The sequence below is a fragment of the Lolium perenne genome, chromosome 6 (assembly GCF_019359855.2).
Source record: "Lolium perenne isolate Kyuss_39 chromosome 6, Kyuss_2.0, whole genome shotgun sequence".
Lineage (NCBI taxonomy): Eukaryota > Viridiplantae > Streptophyta > Magnoliopsida > Poales > Poaceae > Lolium > Lolium perenne.
The window spans coordinates 219,703,955-219,728,498 of NC_067249.2; the positions used below are offsets into that span (position 1 = coordinate 219,703,955).

Consider the following 24,544-nt stretch of genomic DNA (forward strand, 5'->3'; position numbering starts at 1 on the left):
TCTATGCACAGATGGTTGCACGAGTAGAACACAATGGTTTTGTGGGCGTTGTTGCTCTTGTTATCTTTAGTTTGAGTACTTTGCATCTTTGTGGCATAGTAGGATGAAGCGGCTCGGACTAACTTTACATGACCGCGTTCATGAGACTTGTTCCTCGTTCGACATGCAACTTGTATTGCATAAGAGGCTTTGCGGGTGTCTGTCTCTCCTACTATAGTGAAGATTCAATTTACTCTTCTATTGAAAACATTAGTATCAACGTTGTGGTTCATGTTCGTCGGTAGATTAGATCTCTCTCGAAAACCCTAAACCACGTGAAATATGCAAACCAAATTAGAGACGTCTAACTTGTTTTTGCAGGGTTTGGTGATGTGATATGGCCATAATGTGATGATGAATATGTATGAGATGATCATTATTGTATTGTGGCAACCGGCAGGAGCCATATGGTTGTCTTTAAATTTCATGTTGAGTAGTATTTCAAAGTAGTTGTAATAGTTGCTACATGGAGGACAATCATGAAGACGGCGCCATTGACCTTGACGCTACGCCGACGATGATGGAGATCATGCCCGAAGATGATGGAGATCATGTCCGTGCTTTGGAGATGAAGATCAAAGGCGCAAAGACAAAAGGGCCATATCATATCACATATGAACTGCATGTGATGTTAATCCTTTTATGCATCTTATTTTTCTTAGATCGCGACGGTAGCATTATAAGATGATCCCTCACTAAAATCTCAAGATAATAAAGTTTTCATCCTTAGTAGCACCGTTGACAAGACTTGTCGTTTCGAAGCATCTCGTGATGATCGGGTGTGATAGAATCAACAAGTGCATACAACGGGTGCAAGACAGTTTTGCACATGCGGATACTAAGGTGGCCTTGACGAGCCTAGCATGTACAGACATGGTCTCGGAACACGTGATACCGAAAGGTAGAGCATGAATCATATGGTTGATATGATGAACACTTTGAGTGTTCGCCATTGAAATCACACCTTGTCTCGTGATGATCGGACTTAGGTGCGGTGGATTTGGTTTGTGTGATCACTAAGACAATGCGAGGGATATTGTTTTGAGTGGGAGTTCACCTAGATTTTTTAATTATGTTGAATTAAAATTTGAACTCAATTTGTCATAAACTTAGTCTAAACTTTTGCAAATATATGTTGTAGAGATGGCGTCCCCAATCAATTTTAACCAGTTCCTAGAGAAAGAAAAACTTAAGAGCAACGGTAGCAACTTCACCGACTGGTTCCGTCATGTGAGGATCTTCCTCTCTGGCGGAAATCTGCAATATGTGCTTGATGCACCGCTAGGTGACCCTCCTGCAGAAACTGAAACCGATGAAGTAAAAGTTGTTTACGAGACACGGAAAACTCGGTACTCTCAAGTTCAGTGTGCCATCCTATGCAGTCTGGAATCCGATCTTCAAAAACGTTTTGAGCACCATGATCCTCATGAGTTGATGAAAGAGCTGAAAGCTATTTTTGAGACTCATGCGGCCGTGGAATGCTATGAAGCATCGAAACATTTCTTCAGCTGTATGATGGAAGAAGGCAGCTCCGTTAGTGAGCACATGCTCGCCATGACCGGGCATGCGAAGAAACTCAGTGACTTGGGAATAGTGATTCCTAACAGACTGGGGATTAATCGTGTCCTTCAATCACTGCCACCAAGTTACAAGAACTTTGTGATGAACTACAATATGCAGAACATGAACAAGGAGTTACCTGAACTCTTTGGCATGCTAAAAGCTACTGAGATTGAGATCAAGAAAGAGCACCAAGTGTTGATGGTCAACAAGACCACCAGTTTCAAGAAACTGGGCAAGTCTAAGGGGAAATTCAAGAAGGGTGGCAAGAAAGCTGCCACGCCTCCTATGAAACCTAAGAACGGCCCTAAGCCTGATGCTGAGTGCTATTACTGCAAGGAGAAGGGACACTGGAAGCGTAATTGCTCCAAGTATCTGGCTGATCTGAAGAGCGGCCTTGTCAAGAAGAAGAAAGAAGGTATATCTGATATACATGTTATAGATGTTTATCTCACACTACTAGGAAAAGGCCTAGCCGTAAGACTGCCTTCAGTGGCGCACCATGACTGCCGTGCGCCACTACTACTTAGCAGTGGCGCACCACAAAACGGTGGGCCACTGTTACAAAAGTAGTAGTGGCGCACCTTGATTATGGTGCGCCATAAGTAAGTTGTGACAGGAGGCCGGGTCCTCCCCCAACCTAGTAGTGGCGCACGTCTCCGGGGTGCGCCACTGCTACATTCCTTACCTATGGCGCACGTTGTAGAGGTGCGCCACTTCTAGGAGGTGTCCAGAGCCCGTTTAGAGATGATAGGCTTAGCAATGGCGCACTGCTGTGGTGCGCCACGGCTACATTGGTTACCTATGGCGCATGTCGTTGGGTGCGCCACTGCTAGGGGGTGGCCAGAGCCCCTTTTTAGAGATGAGAGGCGTAGCAGTGGCGCACCACTTAGTAGTGCGCCATTGCTATGTCACCCTAGCAGTTGGTAAACTTAATTTTCTTCATAGGTAAGTAATGGTGAAGCTTTCTTAGCTTAATACCCTACTCAATCTCAACTTTTTACCTCATCCAACACTCTAGGTCTCGCCGTATCGGTAACTTTGTTGGTTTTATGCTTTGTGTGTGACCGGTTCCGATCGTCTTGCACACACACGTATGTGCGCATGCGCGAAAAGCGTCTCGATCACGTGCATGTGTGTTGTATGCGAAGCCTCCACATGTGTTGTATATGCAAAACCTCCGATCCACACATGTGTTGCATGTGTTTGTTTGCAGGGATTTGAAATGCAAAGGTCACCGCGAAATATGAGCCATGGGTACTAGCTTCCCAAGTGGCCGGACCAATGCTTCTTCATTACCGACCCGCAATAGCCCAGCCGTGTTGTCGTGAGGAGAGGCAAAAGGAGCATCATCGGAATGGATGGAGCCGCCAACGAGCTAGACTTTGACCAGTACGGCGATCCGAAGATGGAAGATGACGACGACGATGATGAAGAACCATACACAACAAGAAGAAGCAGGACCACCCTACCTAAAGGCCGTCCATTCAAGAGAAGAAGTCTAGGAGTTCCGGGGCTAAATTATTCAACCGCGAGAAAGAAGGGCAAGAAGATTGTGAAAAGATAATTATGTATCATTTTCTTGTATGAATAATGGATGTCATATTGTTAATCTACACATTGTACCGATCAAAATAGACATATAATTTATATTTTTGGATATTTTATAGATTCTATAGTATTTTAACTATTCTACATAATTATAATTATTTATGCCTTTTATTTTGGTGTATTATGCTATTTTGGATATTTATTATAGTGTTAAATCAATTTTAAAAAAAAGGAAAAAAAATTGGGGCCGCCAGGGTTCGAACTCAGGCGTGTGGTTTGGCTCAAACCAACCAGGGACAGAGCCAATGCGGTACGATTCGGGATATGTCAATCCACCCAACGTTTTTCTTTTGACCAAACCATAAAGTGGCAGTGGCGCACCTCTAGAGGTGCGCCATTGTTAAGCCTCATAGTGGCGCACCACTAGAGGTGCGCTATTGCTAAGTGTGTCTGGGGACTTAGCCAAAATTCCCCTTCTCTTCCCCGTCTGACCAGATCCCATTCCTCCTCTCCGCCGGCGACGCCCTGCGCCCATTCACCACTGCGGCCTCCTCTCCGACGCCATCTCACCGGCGACACGAGCGACGCCCTCCTCTCCTCGCCACCCCGGCGACGCCCTCCTCTCCTCGCCACCGACGCCGACGCCCTCCTCTGCATCGTCACCGACGCCCCCTCGATCTTGATCTCCGACGTCGCGCAGGTACGTCCCCCTCGACGGCGGCCGCCTCCCCCTCGATTCACCTCGATCCCCACCCGCCTCACGTTCTCTCCCCCACGCAGATCCTCTCAAGCTCACCGCGGAGCAGGAGTAGCACGTCGGCGACCTCGTCTGTGACCCCCTTCGAACTCCGCCCCATCGAGCTGCTGGCCAACCCCGTGCTCACCTGCGCCACCACGACCGACGCCGGCTACCCCAGCAACTTCTTCGCCAACCTGTTCCTCTACGTGCAGGTGAGCCACCTCCTCCTTCTGTCATTATGCTTCTGCATCAAATGCCTCTCCTTCATAGTTTAGATGAAACAATATAGCTTACTAAATTGACTAGGCAAGATGCTCTGTATATTTTTGAGAGAAAAACACAAACATTTGAGTTTAGCTTAGTTTTCTTTATATGACTTGAGCACTGGCATTCATTGATGCACCTTATGCAACATAGCTTGGCCTAATCATTTTGTGATTCTGTTTACTGGCAGTTCATGCTAACATGGATAACATAGGGGTTGTCAAGATGCTTAATTGATAGTCTAGTGAAGCAAAAGAAAATTGCTAAGTAACTAGTCTGTGCACCTTATGCAAACCAAATGAGGAATTTTGATTTCACAAAAGGTGGTTCTCTGTAGTTCATTGGAGTTCTTTGTTGCAAATGCAGTTAGTTAGTGTAATGCACATCTATTTTGCTATGGTGTAACTGAACCCGAAAGTAATTTACTATCAATTCATTTGATGATAGGTACTGCAGTGCTAACTGAAGCAAAATAATATTGTAGAAGAAATTCTGTGACCAAGAAGAATTTATAAGAATCCATTTGAAACATATCCAGAGTACAACTCACTATTGAAACATAGAATTTATAAGAATTTATAAGAAGAATTTACTGAATCTTTGTGAATTTATATCTAGGATGTGTTTTTCCATGCCTAGGTTACTGATTCATTGTCAGGTGGGCCAAGTACTATTTGATCCTCCCATGAATTTGTATCTGTTTACTTCTATTTGTATTTGTATGCTTGGTGCTAGCTTGCTGGCTGCTGCTAGCTTGATAAACTTCTGGAGCATTGTTGCTGGTTTGGTGCTCTTCAGTTAACTGAATGTTTGTCTTGGCAATGCATCTTGTAGCTTGTGTTGAGGTGTATGCATCTTGTAGCTTGCTGAATGTCTGTATGCACTATGCAATGATGCTCTGTATGCATCTTGTAGCAATATTCCTCATTCCAGTTGGAAATGCAACTTACACTAAGTCTGGCGCATACTGAATGTATGAATCCCCAATGTGTAATGGACAATTTGACTTGGGGAACTTGGCTAGTTAGTGCTTAGCCTTAATGTGGTTGCTTTCTGCTTGCAGTTTGGATATATGCCAAATATTAGCAGTATTAGTTATACTGAAGCAAAATAATGAGGCTCTGTTCTGGAACATTTGATCTCTTTGGATGAATGTTGCTGTTCTGGATGAATGCCTCATATTCTGTGCACTAGACCACAAAGCATTATGTTCTGCTTATGTGTAGCCCTGTAGCCATTTGCCTGACATAAAAATGACAGCACACAAGACAAAGTTTAATTAGCATCAGGTTTCCTTTTGATTTTCTCTGTTTGAACTCCACAGTACCATGAACAAGCTTACTGAATTTTTATTTTTATGTTTTTCAAGGCAGAGTTGAGCACCTGACCGCCGCCCTCGCATCTTCCTCGACCCGGAGCAACAACTCACCTCTCGGAGACTCCACGCGACTCACGGTGAGCTTGATGCTGCTTGCTACTGCCGCTAGCTGCTAACTCCTGCTGCTTGCTAGCTGCTTGCTGCTGCTGCTAGCTAGCTGCTGCTGCTAGCTAGCTGCTACTGCTTGCTAGCTGCTTGCTGTTGCTGCTAGTTGCTGCTTGCTGCTACTGCTAGCTGTAGCTGCTGCTGCTTGCTAGCTGCTTGCTGCTGCTGCTAGTTGCTGCTTGCTGCTTGTTGCTGCTTGCTGCTTGATGTATGCCCATGGTTAGCTGATGCATATAGCTAGCTGATGCATGCTGTTGAGTGCTCAGCTGGTGGAGGATCAATTGTATATGTGCCATGGTGTATATGGAGGAACAATTGTATATGTGCCATGGTGCTCAGCTGGTGGATTGTTTTGCATGTCTATATGGTGTCATATTCTTGTGCAGGGATCGACAGAGTTGCCCATTATCGCCGAAATGTTGATTCATTTCCGTTTCGGCGAAAATGGGGCACTCATATGTCCATAAATTAGCATAGGTCATGCCCAATTTTTCCGTGAAATCTTGCGCTAATTTTATGCATTTTTTCCTACTTAGTTCGAACATGGCCAACAACGAAGAGGCCGGCGGCAGCGGCAGCAAGCCGTTCTGGATGCTAACCGATGAAATTGAGGTGATGGAGTCACAACCTCGCCGCGACGACGGCGAGGATGATGGCCTCGATCCAGAGTACCGAGCGGACGATGCCGCCGAGGATGACACCACTGATTATGGTGCCGCCGAGGATGACACCATGGATGGTGCCGCCGAGGATGACACCGGCGCACCGAAGAAGCTACGGAGGGAGCGTCGCCCGAATGTGCTCAGCACCGTGAAGCAAGCATTCACCGAAGTGAACGCCAGTGGGCATCCAACGGCGCCCCCTGATTTAGTCAAAGGGTACTCTGCCCAACTCGGGTGCATCCTCCGGAGCACGGTCTCGATCAACACCGAGAACCTCAGGCATCCTGACCGAGCGAATTTGCGCACCCTCCTCTTCAAGAAGCTACACGAACGATACGAGTTCCCGGTGGACTGCTCAGAAAAGCGTCTCATGCGGAACAAAGTGCACAATGCCGCCCTCACGAAGATGAGCACCGCCCTCGCTAGTTGGAGGACCCGAGTGAAGAAAATGATTAATAGTGGTGAGAGTTACGAGAAGATCAAGGAGTCAAATCCCTCGATCACCGAGCAAGACTTCGCTGATTTCAAGATCAAGTGCGAGAGCGAGTCAACGTCGGATTCTAGTCAGTGGGGGAAGGACATGTGAAAACTGAACTTAGGCACCCACAAACTTGGTCCTGGCGGTTTTAGGGTGGCACAACCGAAATGGGACGCCGCGGATGAGGAGCGTGTGAAGAACGGCCTCAAGCCCCTCCTCCCGCAATACACAAACAAGCAAACCAGGAACTTTCTCCTGGCCCGGTACCATATTGACCCGAAAACAAAGGAGCTCACCACCACTCCGGATGTGAAGGAGTTTGAGGCTCTTCTGGTAAGGAATGCACCCGCTTAATTAGCTCCTTTATGGTTGCATTCTTATTGATGAATCCAAATTTCTAAATGGTTCATGCATGTTCCTCCCGTAGGCTAAGGAGATCGCTGCGGAAAGTGAAAAGGAAGCTAGTAGCGGCGCGGGGTCCACGAGCTCCTCGCAGTGTGCCCCTTGGGACAACCCTTTAAATAGGGCGTTGAATGCCCACAAGAAGAGGGATCCATTGAGTAAGCCAACGTCGGCTGGTCGTGTGGTCGGCGAAGGATGCTCTATGAAATGGTCAGAATACTATAAGTCGGGGAAAAAGGAGAGAAAGGCCACCATCGATGAGAAGGAGGTCGCACAGCTCAAGGCACAAGTTGCGCAGATCCCGACATTGGTCGAGGAGCAAGTGCGGCAACAAGTGCAACAAATCGTGGAGACCCAACAGAGGACGCAAAGACAGCAAATGGAGGACCAAGTGGGCACGACGCTTAGCTCCCTCATCCCTACCTTGGTTGCCGGTCTGGACACGTGGTATGAGGGAGGAAAAAAGGGGCCTCCCCCGGTTCCCAGTTTCACGGGCAGCAACTCCCACAGCGTGGAGCCATCGGTGAGTCCGCAGGCGGCAACAATGGTGTCTCCGGCGGTGCCAACATTGGTGGCTCCGGCGGCGCCAACCTTGGTGGCTCCCGCGGTGCCAACCGTGGTGGCTCCCGCGGCGCCAACCGTGGTGGCTCCCGCGGCGCCAACCTTGGTGTCTCCCGCGGCGCCATTACTTCAGCTCAATGCACCCGTCGCTGCGGATAATACGCCGCCTGGCACCGCGCCAACAAGCGGCCACTCCATCAGTTGCACGCCCGCCGCCGGCGGTGCCTCGACCTTAGCCGAGCTGGACGCCATCATGGTAACCAACCCTTGGCCAATGACTTCCATATCCTTGCCTTTGACTAGCTAGCCATCCCTAACGCCCTACATGTTTTCCGCAGAGCTCCGCCGTCGACGTCCCATGCACTCTCCTGCAGTTTGTGAACGGCGAGTTGATCGATGTTGCCAAGGCCAAAATCGTTCAACCGAGCAACCGTCAGTTACACGGTACACCCATGCAACCCGACGTGTATAGGATTCAACTGGTTCGGGTGCTTAGCGGCTACGACGACGTGCTACCTCCCTTTCAACCCCATGGTGCCGACGAAGATGAGGTCCTTACCCTCCAGCATTGCTTCAATTGGTCCATGGTTTGGCCAAAGAGCCAGATTCGTTTGGGGGCGAGGGACACCACCCCACAGACAGCACCCCCAGCCGTGCCGGTGCCAAGCCATGGCAAGACCACCCCAACGGTGCCGCCATCAGCTGATGTGGACATGCAGATGGCACAGGATCCGAACGATGGTCCGGATGAGGACAGTACGTTCGCCAACCTGGACTGCAACTTCGATTTTGGGGTGATGGACTACGATCTCAGTAGCCAACCCTCTCAAGCTGCCGCCGAGGGGAAAACCTATTGCAACAAGCGGCGCCTATTCTGTTCTCAGGAGACGCCTCCAGCTGCCGATTACACCGAGACTCAGCCGATAGCCGAGGTGAGAAGTGTTATCAGTCCTAACACACTGAAGAAGGCTTGCGAAGAGGAGAATGCAGTCCCAGTAAAAATGAAGCCGAAGGGACGGAAAAGAAAGAAGAAGGATGACAAGTCTGCCAGCCAGCCGTTACCTATCCGTGCTCAGGACGGGCCACCAGTGCCCAAGAATATAGAGGCGAGGGTGCATGTGTCGGGTGAGCGGATGCTAATTCAAAGATTGTACGATGCTGCACCCGGTCCTATGCGATCTCTGGTTGACGGTGTTATGTTTATGGAGGAGCGGCGTCTCAGGGAGAAAGATAATGGATACCCAGTGTATGTTGCCAAGGTGCCCTCGGGCCATGGCTTTGTCGATAGTGGCTTCGCGGAGAATATCTTCCTGCGGTATGATGACATCTTCGCCATGCTGAACAGTTATCCGCTGCACTACACCTTCATTCGCCTATACTCGCTCAGCAACGCGATGCGGATCATTAGAAACAAGATCCCGGACATCGCGATAGCCGACCCCTTCTACATGCGTGCCGTCCACTTGGCCACCGCCGGAGACCGGGCAGTCGCGAGTGGATACCTCAAAGACTTCTTTCTAGCGAACCAGAAGAAGTGTAACATCCTCCTGCCTGTATTTCCCGAGTAAGTCACCCCCTCACCGTACCGGTCTTAACTCGTGATTTTTTTAGATTTCAATCGTCATGTTCTTAAACATTATGTGTTCTACGCAGAGACAAAACCTGCACACTCATCTCCATAACCCCGAAGCATTCCGTGGCCACATACCTCGATGCGGACGGTAAGTCAACCACGGACTACACGAATGTCAAGGCCGTACTTGATGATGCTCTCAATGGCTACGTCAAAGCGAAAGGCAACATGCAGAGGCCAAATGTTAGGTACGGGAAGCATGTGTTCAAGCACCAAACAAAGTTTCCCTGCGTCAAGAAGCCGCCTTCTAGTAACAAGGATGCCTACTACGCCCTCTATCACATGGATAAGTTCATACGGGACCAGCAGCAGCTTACGCTACCTGAGCATCTAAGAGACTAGGCCAACAAATTGGCGCGTGTCCCTGACGACGGCATCAAGCAAGACTTCTTCCGCATCCAAGTAGAGTTTTGTGAAATCATCCATCAAGATGTCGTTAGAAGCACGGGGGAGTTCTTCGCCGGCTATCAGCCGTCAAACAGTGACATAGACACAAAGCTCCAAATGCAGGGTGACGACTACCGCTCATGGATGTGCTTGAAGAAAGGTGGCGGTTTTATCCACGCTCCGAGAAAGTCTTGATGTGCGAGCCTAGTTATGTAGTTGTGAACTAAAGACGAGCTTCTGTTGTAATAAACTTTATCCAGCACTTTACTTGCTATTAATTACTAGTTCGGCTATGTTTGTGAACTTATATATATGGCTCTGTCGTTTTCCGCACTTGATTTGGTCGTTAATTTTGTTTGCATATGCCGATGATTAGAATGGTTGGTCACTTGTACACTCGGGGTGGAGCGAGCGAGCCTGGTGTGATGGCACAAATATCCATGTCTTGTGCATCCTACCTGGCCTCGCTCACTCCATCCCTGAATGTTAAAATTTGTTTTGACCAACAATGTATGAGGCATTCCATTTAGTTCATAGTAGCTACTTATCTCTTGTTTGAGTTGGCACTTCTTAATTGCATTTGGCCGATGATTAGAATGTTCGGTCAACTGTACACTCCGGGGTGTCGCTAGTGAGCCTGGTGTGATGGCACAAATATCAATCTCTTGTGCATCCTACCTGGCCTCACTAACGCCATCCCGGGATGTTCATATTTGTTTCGATCGACAAAGTATGAGGCCCTTGTCATTCTTCCATTTGCTTTCGTATTTTAAAATGCCGATGATTAGAATGTTTGGTCACTTGTACACTTGGGGGAGGGGCTAGTGAACCTGGTGCGATGACACAAGTATCAATCTCTTGTGCATCCTACTTGGTTTCACTTACCCCTTCTCTAAATGTTAATATTTGTTCCGACCAACAAAATATGAGGCATTCCATTTAGTTCATAATAGCTACTTGTCTCTTATTTGAGTTGGCACTTCTTAATTGCATTGGCTTTTCTTCCATTTTAGTGCCAATGATTAGAATGTTTGGTCAACTGTACACTCCGGGGTGACGCCAGTGAGCCTGGTGTGATGGCACAAATATCAATCTCTTGTGCATCCTACCTGGCCTCACTGACGCCATCCCGGGATGTTCATATTTGTTCCGACCAACAATGTATGAGGCATGCCTTTTAGTTCATACTACTTGGATCGTTTTTGAGTTTGCTCTTATTCGTTGCAAACATCTATGAGCGTGCACTAATGTTTCTTTGGCTTGTGCATATGTACGCAGATATGACGTGGTATGTCGTGTACAAGGGCAATGTTCCCGGAGTCTACAACGACTGGGAGGAGTGTCGGAGACAGGTTCACCGTTTTAGCGGTAACAGCTACAAAGGGTACACCACTAGAGCGGAGGCCGAAGACAGATACGCACGCTATCTGGCGGGAGAGAGGACGGAGCGGAGGAGGAACCGGATGAAGACCACTTTCATCGGGACGGTGCTAGTAGTGACTCTAGCTCTCTTCTATGTGATGCTAGTTTAGATGATCGACCTTGTGTAACCACTAGCTCATTTGACTTGTAACACCGTAACACTTGTCTAATATTTGAAATCTTGTGAATCATGGTGGCTAATGTGAAGGACTATGTATTGGTATACTGTGCTGTTGTATATATGTGTTATATATTCTGTATCTGTGCTGTTATACTGTGCTATACAACCTGTACAAATACATGCCAGAAATACAAAAAATGAAAATGAACTACTAGTAGTGGCGCACTACTGGATCATGAGTGGCGCACGACCACCAAGTAACAGTGGTGCACCAGCCTGGACCCAGTGGCGCACAAACCTCTGATCACCTTCGAAACTACCAGTGGCGCACCAAAGCTGCCAGCAGTGGCGCACGTCTGAGATGCCACAGTGGCGCACCTAAACAAGCAGCAATGGCGCACCAGCTCGCCATAACAGTGGCGCACCCAAGGAGGTAGCAGTGGCGCACCGACAGCAGACAGTAGTGGCGCACTGCTGCTGAACAACAGTGGCGCACCACTTTGGAGTAGTAGTGGCGCACCAGTGTACCTATCAATGGCGCACGGCGCAGTGCGCCACTGTTACTTAGGGTAGTTGTGGTGCACCAGTAGTGCGCCACTACTAAAACTTAGCAGTGGCGTGATAGTAGTGGCGCACCAGCAGTGCGCCACTGATGGGGAATAGTGGTGCGCCACTGAATAGCTTTTTCCTAGTAGTGTCACTGGTTCTCGTTCTAGTACCTGTGTATTTGATACTGGTTCGGTTGCTCATATTTGTAACTCAAAACAGGAACTAAAGAATAAACGAAGACTACTGAAAGATGAAGTGACGATGCGCGTTGGAAACGGATCCAAAGTCGATGTGATCGCTGTCGACACACTTCCTCTACATCTACCTTCGGGATTAGTTTTAAGCCTAAATAATTGTTATTTTGTACCCGCGTTGAGCATGAACATTATATCTGGATCTTGTTTAATGCAAGACGGTTATTCATTCAAGTCTGAGAATAATGGTTGTTCTATTTTTATGAATAATATCTTTTATGGTCGAGCACCTGAAAAGAATGGCTTATTTCTGTTAGATCTCGATAGTAGTGATACGCATATACATAACATTGATGCTAAGCGAATTAAATTGAATGATAATTCTACTTATATGTGGCACTGTCGTCTTGGTCATATTGGAGTGAAACGCATGAAGAAACCCCATACTGATGGATTACTTGAATCACTTGACTTTGAGTCACTTGATAGATGCGAAGCATGTCTAATGGGAAAAATGACTAAGACTCCATTTTCTGGTATGATGGAGCGAGCTACTGACTTATTGGAAATCATACATACCGATGTGTGCGGACCAATGAGCGTAGCATCCGCGGTGGTTATCGTTATGTTCTAACCTTCACAGATGATCTGAGTAGATATGGGTATATCTATTTCATGAAACATAAATCCGAAACTTTCAAGAAGTTTAAGGAATTTCAAAGTGAAGTAGAAAATCAACGTAACAAGAAGATTAAATTTCTACGATCTGATCGTGGAGGTGAATATCTGAGTTATGAGTTTGGCATGCATTTAAAGAAATGCGGAATACTTTCACAATCGACACCGCCGGGAACACCACAACGAAACGGTGTGTCAGAACGTCGTAATCGAACTCTCTTAGATATGGTTCATTCTATGATGTCTCTTACTGATTTGCCGTTATCATTTTGGAGTTATGCATTAGAGACAGCCGCATTCACTTTAAATAGAGCACCATCAAAATCCGTAGAAACGACACCGTATGAATTATGGTTTAATAAGAAACCTAAGCTGTCGTTCCTGAAAGTTTGGGGTTGCGAAACCTATGTAAAGAAGTTACAACCGGACAAGCTAGAACCCAAAGCGGAGAAATGCGTCTTCATAGGATACCCTAAGGAAACTATAGGGTACACTTTCTATCACAAATCCGAAGGCAAAATCTTTGTTGCTAAGAACGGAACCTTTCTTGAGAAAGAATTTCTCACTAAAGAAATGACTGGAAGAAAAGTAGAACTCGATGAGATTGATGAATCTATACTCGTTGATTAGAGTAGCGCAGTACCGGAAGTTGTACCTGTACCGCCTACACCGGCAACAGAGGAAGCTAATGATAATGATCATGAAACTTCGAACGAGGAAACTACTGAACCTCGCAGATCGACAAGGGAACGTGCCACTCCTGATTGGTATGATCCTTGTCTAAATGTCATGATTGTGGATAACAATGATGAGGACCCTGCGACGTATGAAGAAGCGATGATGAGCCCAGATTCCAACAAATGGCAAGAAGCCATGAAATCCGAAATGGGATCCATGTATGATAACAAAGTATGGACTTTGGTAGACTTACCTGATAGCCGAAAGGCTGTCGAGAATAAATGGATCTTCAAAAGAAATACAGATGCTGATGGTAATATTACTGTCTATAAAGCTCGACTTGTCGCAAAGGGTTTCCAAAAATTTAAGGAGTTGACTACGATGAGACTTTCTCACCTGTAGCGAAGCTAAAATCTGTGAGGATTTTGTTAGCAATAGTTGCATTTTTTGATTATGAGATTTGGCAGATGGATGTCAAAACGGCGTTCCTTAATGGAGACATTGAGGAAGAGTTGTATATGGTACAACCCAAAGGTTTTGTCGATCCTAAAAATGCTGACAAAGTATGCAAACTTCAGCGTTCAATCTATGGACTGAAGCAAGCATCAAGAAGTTGGAACCGACGCTTTGATAAGGTGATCAAAGACTTCGGGTTTATACAGTGTCATGGAGAGGCCTGTATTTACAAGAAAGTGAGTGGGAGCTCTGTAGCATTCCTGATATTATATGTAGATGATATATTATTAATCGGGAATGATATAGAACTATTAAGCAGTGTAAAAGGTTATTTGAATAATAGTTTTTCAATGAAAGACCTTGGTGAAGCATCGTATATATTAGGCATCAAGATTTATAGAGATAGATCAAGACGCCTAATAGGGCTATCACAGAGTACATATCTGGACAAGATTCTAAAGAAGTTTAGAATGGACGAAAGTAAGAAAGGGTTCTTACCTATATTACCAGGCAAGGTCTTGAGTAAGACTCAATGACCGGCTACGGCAGAAGAAAGAGAAAGGATGAGTAATATCCCCTATGCCTCGGCAGTAGGATCTATCATGTATGCCATGCTATGTACTAGACCGGATATAGCACATGCTGTTAGTTTGACTAGCATATATCAAAGTGATCCAGGAATGGAACACTGGACAGCGGTCAAGAATATCCTGAAGTACTTGAAAAGAACTAAGGATATGTTTCTTTGTTATGGAGGTGACCAAGAGCTCGTTGTAAATGGTTACACCGATGCAAATTGGAACACTGATCCTGATGACTCTAAGTCATAGTCTGGGTACGTGTTTATATTGAATGGTGCTGCAGTAAGCTGGGCAAGCTCGAAGCAGTGCACGGTGGCGAAGTCTTCAACAGAATCAGAGTACATAGCGGCTTCAGAGGCTTCATCAGAAGCGGTATGGATGAAGAGGTTCATTGTAGAGCTCGGTGTGGTTCCTAGTGCATTGGACCCATTAATCATCTACTGTGATAACATGGGTGCCATCGCCAATGCACAAGAGCCAAGGTCACACAAGAGGCTGAAGCATATCAAGCTGCGTTACCACTCGATTCGTTAGTACATCGAAGATGAAGAAGTAAAGATTTGCAAAGTACATACTGATCTGAATGTAGCAGATCCGTTGACTAAAGCTCTCCCTAGGGCAAAGCATGACCAACACCAGAATGCCATGGGTGTTAGGTATATTACAATGTAATCTAGATTATTGACTCTAGTGCAAGTGGGAGACTGAAGGAGATATGCCCAAGAGGCAATAATAAAAGTGGTTATTATATATTTTTATATTTATGATAAATGTTTATATGTCATGCTATAATTGTATTAACCGAAACATTAGTACATGTGTGATATGTAAACAACAAAGAGTCCCTAGTATGCCTCTTAACTAGCTTGTTGATTAATGGATGATTAGTTTCATAATCATGAACATTGGATGTTATTAATAACAAGGTTATATCATTGTATGAATGATGTAATGGACACACCCAATTAAGCGTAGCATAAGATCACGTCATTAAGTTATTTGCTATAAGCTTTCGATACATAGTTACCTAGTCCTTATGACCATGAGATCATGTAAATCACTTATACCGGAAAGGTACTTTGATTACACCAAACGCCACTGCGTAAATGGGTGGTTATAAAGGTGGGATTACGTATCCGGAAAGTATGAGTTGAGGAATATGGATCAACAGTGGGATTTGTCCATCCCGATGACGGATAGATATACTCTGGGCCCTCTCGGTGGAATGTCGTCTAATATCTTGCAAGCATATGAATAAGTTCATAAGAGACCACATACCACGGTACGAGTAAAGAGTACTTGTCAGGAGACGAGGTTGAACAAGGTATGAAGTGATACCGATGATCAAACCTCGGACAAGTAAAATATCGCGTGACAAAGGGAATTGGTATCGTATGTGAATGGTTCATTCGATCACTAAAGTCATCGTTGAATATGTGGGAGCCATTATGGATCTCCAGATCCCGCTATTGGTTATTGGTCGGAGTGAGTACTCAACCATGTCCGCATAGTTCGCGAACCGTAGGGTGACACACTTAAAGTTGGATGTTGAAATGGTAGAACTTGAATATGGAATGGAGTTCGAATATTTGTTCGGAATCCCGGATGAGATCCCGGACATCACGAGGAGTTCCGGAATGGTCCGGAGAATAAGATTCATATATAGGAAGTCATTTTATGTGATTTAAAATGATCCGGAAGGTTCTATGGAAGGTTCTAGAAGGTTCTAGAAAAATCCGGAAGAAACCACCAAGGAAGGTGGAGTCCCGGAGGGACTCCACCTCCATGGCCGGCCAACCCTAGAGGGGGAGGAGTCCCAAGTGGACTCCCCCTATGGGGGCCGGCCACCCCCCCACATGGAAGGGGGGAATTCCACCCCAAGTGGGATTCCCACCTTGGGTAGGTTTCCCTATCACATGGAAGGTTTTGGGTTCGGGTCTTATTCGGAGACTTGTAGTCCAACACTTGGGGCTTCCACCTATATAATGAGGGGCCAAGGGGAGGGGGCCGGCCACCCAAGAACCACCAAGGTGGCCGCACCCCTTAGTGGCCGGCGCCCCCCTCTCCCAAACCCTAGCAGCCTCTCTCCTCCACCACATCCCACACGCTTAGCGAAGCTCCGCTGGATATCTCCACCACCACCGACACCACGCCGTCGTGTTGTCGGATTCAAGAGGAGCTACTACTTCCGCTGCCCGCTGGAACGGGAGGTGGACGTCGTCTTCATCAACAACCGAACGTGTGACCGAGTACGGAGGTGCTGCCCGTTCGTGGCGCCGTGATCAAGATCTTCTACGCGCTTTTGCAAGCGGCAAGTGAACGTCTACCGCAGCAACAAGAGCTTCATCTTGTAGGCTTTGGAATCTCTTCAAGGGTGAGACTCGATAATCCCCTCGTTGCTACCGTCTTCTAGATTGCATCTTGGCTTGGATTGCGTGTTCGCGGTAGGAAATTTTTTGTTTTCTATGCAACGTTATCCTACACCACCACGACCGGCGCGTATGGCCGTGCCACCGCCAGCTCGCGCCCCTTGGCGGCTGCGGTTGGGTTCCGAACCCTTGCGCGCGATTGGCTGCCGTCGTCGTCCTTGCCAGACGTGGAGTCGCCTGGTGCCATCGTGGATGCAAAGCCCTAGGCTCTGATACCACTTGTCACCTTTCGAGCTCAACTAACAACAACAATGGAGATGATCAGAGAGAGATAGACGCGAGGTTTTGGTGCTGTGTAAAACGTACAGCTTTTCTGTTCTTCGTTCTTCCTTTTATTCTGTCGATTACAGAGATAACTGAAAACTCCTAAAAACTAGGACACGAGCAGAGACACGACGCTGCCATCCCAACGTCCTCCACCCGCCCCTACTTCAGCGCCATGATCGCATCAACGTGCCATCCCACGTTTGATCAGGGCGCCGATCTTATCTTGCTAAGAAACGGTAAAGAGACTGAGTCGCAGCTCAGTTACAATCAACGAGAAAAAAACAGACTAAGCCTAACTGACGAAACTGAAGAAAATCGGCAGCTGTTAACTGACACATGATAGGGCGCGCCTGCTTGGACATGGATGCGAGCACGCGCAGTTTGTGTAGTCGAGGCCGTGGGCTTCAATTCTGCCGGGTCGATGGGCGTGGATTCTGTTGCATGAGACGGGCGGTTCCGTGCAACCTGCGGATCGTGCGGCTGTAGGTGTCCATGAATAAGCACACGACGCTAGCTAGATTACGACATCGCGTGCTGGGGTCTGCAGCTCGGCATCTTCGTCAAGGAACGCTGGAGTTACTCTCCATCTTCTCCAATGAACTCCCACTTCTGCCTACTGCTCTCGCTTATTACTGAAGTGTTATGAAAACTGTGAAGGAATAAGGAATTGGCATAACAGAGCTAGCAGCAATAGCAGGGACGGGCTTACAAAGAAAATTGAGCCTGCCGTTCTTCGATACAGAGAAAGTTAGACCACAAACAAAAATTAAGAGCGAAGATTCAGATTCAGACAGGGACCGAAATCTCTAATAAATACTCTGACGCAGAGAGCAAAGATTCAGCCAGGGAACGAATTCTCTTAATAAGTACCCTGTATGTAGATTGATTCATGAGTACACTATTGCAGTACTGAATAACGACTGGTTGGTTACCTGAGGTAGCAATTCATTGTTCATGTTTGTTCACACCTCTGATTTTAATGTTTTGGTTTCCGCATCATGAGCAATATAATACGTTGATTATTATTTTTCTGGGCAAATAATGAAAATAATGATCCAATAAGTGATTCAATGGAGGAAATAGCGGAAACAAAATGTTCATGTCATAATATGTCTAGGTATTGTCTTTGTCAACTTCGGCATCTTCAAGAGTTGGGGTATTATTTTCGATTTGGTTTGTGTCTCAATTAGTGGATTCAGTTGCTTTAGTTCTATATTTATTTATAATTTTTTCGATTGAATTATTAACCGTTGCAACGCACGGGTTATTTCCTAGTATCTATAATATCTATAAAGTTCATCCCCACTAGCAAGCATTTAATGTTTGCAAGCTCAAATTTCATGAAGCCACGTCACCCTGATTATCCTATCCATCCGATTTGAAACTTCCGGTTCCAGCTCTACGTCGCCAACAGGAAAACATCTCCAAACGTGCGCCTCTGACCGGTCACTTCCACATCCGTTCGCTGGCTCGCTCCACCAGGCCGGCCCAGCTCTGCGTTCTTTCTCTTTCGTTCCACCTTTGCTTCTTCTGTAGCACGAAGGAGAGAAAACAGTTCAGTCCAGGGTCCAGCACACATCTACATGGCCTACTTTCAATTCTTACTCTCAAACTGCAGCACGAAGTAAAAAAAAACTTCGGTCGGCTGCGCACGCTCCGCGCCGCCGCACCAATCGCCGCCTCTACCTCCCGAGCTCCCAGAAGATGTCTCTCACCGGAAACTGCCGGACGCCTCCCGATCTCCCAACTACCTGCCGTTTCGATCCCTCCGCAACTGCATGATCCTCCATGTTTACTACCGCTTTTTTCCTCTGCCTATTAGACTACTCACAATGAGAGTATCATAGCTAGTATCATACACTACATGTATGCAAAAAGCTGATGTGTCACACCAATTAATGATGAAAGAGATGATAGTAGTACTAGATGGCACCAATTGCTAAGAGAAGTTAAATTAAATTATCTACCAAGCGTACTACATAAGGTATGTGCGGAGACAGATCGTAATCTACTTTGATTTGCAGGATCAACTGAGTTAATATAAAAATTTCAACCTACGCGCACGGTGTTTCTGTTCAGACTTCAGTTTCTACCTGCAGTGACTGCACGACCTACAAGGTACTAACCATATGCGGTATTTTCAAATCCTATATTAGTACTATTAGCGATCTACAATGATGTAAGCGAGGTACTGACTATAGATGGCCATATACATCAGCCTGTACCTCTATTTACATGTGCATGTCGATCTTTGCCAGGATCTTGCTGCCCATTGCATGTAAATCTTTCCCCAGTCCTCTACCTTCCAGTAATCAGCTAGGAACGTCTGTACCAGCCCGCAGGTCTGTAATTGCCTATTTTAATCAACTCCCTATCTCATTTCAGTCTTTACAGATGGTTGGAAACTAAGCACAGTTACATCAGTCATGCCCCCTTGAATCTCCCGGCTTCCATTGTAGTATCCATCAACAGTCTATAACCGATTTAGTTTTCATTTGTTCCTACTTATTGCTCATCAGCACTGAAAAGTGAACCAGGAAGAAGCAAGAACAAGACCAACATATGATGGTACTCCACAAGTGAGGCTGTAGTCTGAAGAAAATCTTCACATCAACATCTAAACATAATTACTTTTCAAAAATATCTTCAACTATATGCACAAGAAGAGGTGCGCAGATGAAAAGCAAGACTTGAATAAACAAAACAATCAAAGCCAAGTAAATGACAATATGATTGCACTTTATAACAATATAAGCAAATGAGCAATATTTGCATAGATGGTTTATGCTATTAGTTGCTACCTGAAAATCATCTCTAACGTCTGCAACAGCGTGCGGGGTATCAACTAGTATATATATATGAGTAGCACCTTTGTTTGCTAATGGGTTACTACGAAGTCAAGCTCACTGATTTTTAAAATAACTCTTAAGGAGATACAGTTGAACCAAGATGTGTGACTTTAACCACTTGACTTTAATATCTTCTTACTAATAACAAAGATTGCCAGTGTCGATTTTCCCTTCCTCCAACAAGACCCCTTTTTGTCTGGCATCTAGATCGAGGCAGGTTTGCAGGAAGGAGGAGGGGGACTCGTCCAGTGGGTAGTCCCCTCTATTTTAAAAATGAATTGGGAATTACGAAACTAGTCATGTTTGGATCGCATCCATTTGTCCTAGATATTTAGTCATGGACTTGTCATCTTCTCATGGAGACAATGAACACATATACGTAACAAAACATGACTTCATACCATTTAGAGATAGAAGCTAAAACAAGTTGAAGAAATTACATCACATAATGAATAAGGATATTCATTTTCTCTTTCTGTCTAGTGAAGAAAACAGAGCTCGACCCTCAAAACTACCTAATGGGACCATTTGCTTAAAAAATGAAGTGAAGTTGAAACAAATTGAAAAACATGCTTATTCTTGTTACTACCCTCAACCGAATCGACCAGGGCAACTAACACTTTGGCATGCTCGCAGGGCGAGGTCTCATTTTAGATTCCGGAGTGGTGCCTTCTTTCACGATAAATGTGGTGCTCATCCCAAACACCGTATGCCGATCGAAGTGGCAATGCATAAACCACACACCTGACCATAATTCAAAGTATAAGCACACATTGAATGAAACATGATACTAAAAGTCAAAGCCCAAATGAAGCTAAAATTAACTTACCAGGATTTTCTGCCTTGAAACGCATGGCGGCCCAGCCAGCGGTGGGCACGGTGACCGTGTTTTGGTAAGGTGGGTCGATCAAGTTGTACTTGGCTGGGTCCGTGGTCGCGTTGAAGTTCCCCAAACCTCTCCCTACCACGTAGAAGGCGAATCCGTGCAGGTGCATGGGGTGGTTCTCGGCGCCTAGGATGTCGGTGTCCTGGAACACAATCTCCAGGACGGTGCCGTACTCCAGCACCTTTACCTTGGTGCTGCGCTTTGTGGGCCAATACCTCCTGGACCCGTTAGTGTTGGTGAAGTTGAAGAGGAAGGGGGGCACGTTGGGGAAGTCTGTCTCGTAGATGCCTTTGGTGGAGTAGTAGTATGCGTCCAGGATGTCGGTGTGAGGGTCCTCGAAGCTGGCGTTGTTGAGGCTTGCCGCCAATCGGGAGTTGTTGCCTGGCCCTCTGCACGTCTCGCCCACGGCGCATGGGAGAGTGTTGACGGCCAGGGTGATGATCATGCGCTCGTTGATGACCTCTGGCACGGCCACCGGGTGCGCCGTGCTGGCCAGAGACCGAAGCTGAGCTGTGTACTCTATTGCGGTTTCGTGGTCCGTGTTGTTCGGAAGGTTGGGGAGCATCGGCCCCCCGCGGGCGCGCGGCGCGTCCTGGTACTCCAGGATGGCTGTGGCAGTGCCGTTCTGGAACGCGAGCCGGGGGTTGGACAAGTACGTCCGTGAGCCGATGTAGTAGCGGCGATAGGTCGGGAACTCCTTGGTCTTGAGGAGCACGTCCATCGTCTGTCCCGGCGAGATCATGAGTGTTTGGACGGTGAATTCCTTCAAGTAGCGGCCGTCCGTGCCGACGACGGTGAGAAGGTGGTCGGCCACGGCGAAGAACATGTCGTTGTCGAGTCCAGCGTTGATGATCCGTAGCAGGTATGTCTTGTTGGTGAGCACGTCCTCCTTGAAAGCGTGCCCCCTTCCACACGGCATCAGGTCACCGGGCTCGCCGTTGATGGTGTGTGCATTCGAATTATGAATCTCGCCGCCAGTCTTCAGGTACTCCTCTAGCTGAAGGTTCAGGTCGGAGGTCCACCACTCACCTGCATGCGTGCGTATCACAGATACGTAATTAGTCACTCAATTCAGTATTTTGGTTGGATTGATCAAGAATATTCAATAGCTTTAGGTATACCGAGGATGATGGGTATCTCCTTGTGCAGCTCTGTGCTCTTGATGAAGGGGTACTCGGTTCCTCTCTTGGGATGAACGATGAAGGCGCCATGGATGCCGGCACGATCCAAGCCGCTGTGCGCATGCCACCAGATGGTGCCCTCCTCCTCGGACAGAAGGATCTCGTAAGTGAAGTTGGTTCCTGGCTGGATGGGGCACTGTGTGATGAACTCTGGCCCATCATACCAGGGGTTCCGGGGCTGGTCCACACCGTGCCTGCGGATGCCATTTTCAAGTTCATTGGTTAGGTTGATCTGCCTCATGGAATGATTCTTGTGTATTATTCTGCCTTACATAAAATTAAGGTACCCTTTGGCGTATTGTCAAAAAAAAAAAGGTACCCTTTGGCGTACTCTTGGAAAAAATATCATTATCATTGGTTTGGTATGCATATATGCAGGGCATGTTGATCGACATGTAGACTAGTAATTACCAGTGGATGGTGATGTTTTTAGGGCCTTGGTTGTGCACGTTGACGATGACGATATCCCCCTTTCGCGCGGTGATGGTCGGGCCGGGGAACATGTCGTTGACGGTGAGCAAGCTCTTGCTCTTGCAGAGCTTTGAGTAGGTAGTCTCCTTCACCTGCAAAACCATACGATTGATCGATGTCGTAAGTATAGAGTATAGACACATCAACCAAAATGCATGTACATATTGCAAGGACACGAAGGGGACTTACGAAGAAGTCGTAGTGCACGGTGTTCTGAGCGAGGCCAACTGCTGCTCCAAGCATGAAGACTGCAGCAAGTAACCAAACCATCGACGGCATCCTAGCTACACCCACCATTGCCTTGCCGGCTACAAGTCTCGACCGTCAGGCGGTGTAAGTGTTTAGCAGGGCAGCTGGCTAGCTAGCTTGGTAACACTTTCTTTGCTTTTTGTTGAAACTGAAGCAGATGCGATAGGTACTTATAGCAGCAGCAGCGCTGCGGAAGAGAGATCCAACCTACCGGTAGGTCGAGCATGCATGTGTTAAAATACTAGTCCACTAGTATCAAACTATTCCGATCGGTTGATCTCATTTAGTTAGCTGGCAGATTGAGTCATCCACAATTTACGGCAACGCACGAGGCTGGCCAGCCATTCTCAACCAAGCAGATTAAATGATAGTCCGACGGCCACATAAGTCAAGGTTTGAACATATACATATGGGTGCACACAAATAATCCTACTTCAGCACGCACGTATATCACATTCTGCTTGCTAATTAACTATCTGCGGGCGATTTTTTTTTTTTTTTGCGGCGAAACCATCAACCATGCTGGAAACATGAAGGTTTCTGGTTAAGATCCTTTGAAGGTTGATGGTTTAGTAATAATAGGGTTAGTAATTCCTGAGACGTCCGGTCCGGGTGAAAGTTGCTGCTGTAAGTTTATTTATATTCGGAACCTAAAATACGCAGCTCAATCAAATCGGATGTCAGCCTCATGCTAACAACTGGGCTGCAGTTATCGAAAAAGAGTGTCAAGTGGGCTAGCTGCAGAGCTGCACTGCAATTAACAATTCTTGGAACTACTATGCTGTAGAACACCAATAATACTGGAATGGGATTTCGTGATTATGATCAGCTTGTCCCTCTAGCGTATGGGTACCGTAAAAAGCTCCTCAAATGTACTCTGTTGCGATTCTGATCCGGCGTCATGTGGACTCCGCTGATCCCGTAGTCAACTCTGGGGCCAAGTTGCCAACGGCTACAATGTATGCTTCTGATCCTGATCTGATTCTAGCTAACAAATAGTATGAGCAGTAAGTATGCAGAGATCAAATCATATTTTTTTAGGCGACGCACATATCAGATCATGCTACCTGATCTTTATAAGAGATCCTGTTTACCGGGACACGGTTTTAGACAAGAGAACGGTCGATGCACGGCCGGTGATGCTTGCTAGTTGCTGGCAGTATGAACCATGCTGGACACATGGAAGATTTCGGGTTAAGATAGCTAGGGTACGTGCTGATTTAGTAAAAGGGTTTGCAATCACTGAGGGTGAATTTTCGTGATGGTCTAGTAATAGTTTTTATTTTGGAACCTAAGGGAAATACGTAGCCCAATCAAATCAAATGACAGCCTCATTCTAACAACTTTTTTTTTGCGAATTAGCCTCATGCTAATAATTAACTGGGCTGCAATCATCGAAAAAGAATATCAAGTGGGGTGCCGAGTTGTATTAACATGCATCCATGCAGAGCACGTTATAATTAACTATTCTCCCAATTACTACGCTGTGATTATGATCCGTTAGTCAACTCTGACAGCCAAAATGTGCACTCTTGCGATCCTGATCTGACGCCAAGTAGACTACGCTGATCAAGGCCAGTATTTCCTATGCATCGAGGTCGAGGCTCTCCCTTTGCGATAGCCCCTCTCGAAACGTTTATGTCCCTTGATGGTGACCACCGGCCGCATGTGTTATACGTTGTATTGTTCCCGTCACCGTCGAGGTCCGCGCGCGGTTGGTGGCCGGCGGCATGTATCTTGGCCATGGCCGCCGCTGCAAGCATGTTGTTGCAAG

The 24,544-nt window shown here is 46.6% G+C and overlaps 1 protein-coding gene across 1 annotated transcript; it reads right to left on the reverse strand.

Annotated features, from left to right (window-relative positions):
• Nucleotides 1–20,363: 20,363 nt before the first annotated feature.
• Nucleotides 20,364–22,918, reverse strand: LOC127306140 (putative laccase-9). Its single transcript, XM_051336751.2, has 5 exons — nt 22,711–22,918; nt 22,462–22,613; nt 21,991–22,244; nt 20,813–21,898; nt 20,364–20,727 (listed from the first exon to the last, which is right to left on the reverse strand). The coding sequence occupies exons 1-5, from the start codon at nt 22,816–22,818 to the stop codon at nt 20,597–20,599; spliced, it is 1,731 nt and encodes a 576-aa protein (XP_051192711.1). The 5' UTR covers nt 22,819–22,918; the 3' UTR covers nt 20,364–20,596.
• Between the last annotated feature and the right edge of the window lie 1,626 nt (nt 22,919–24,544).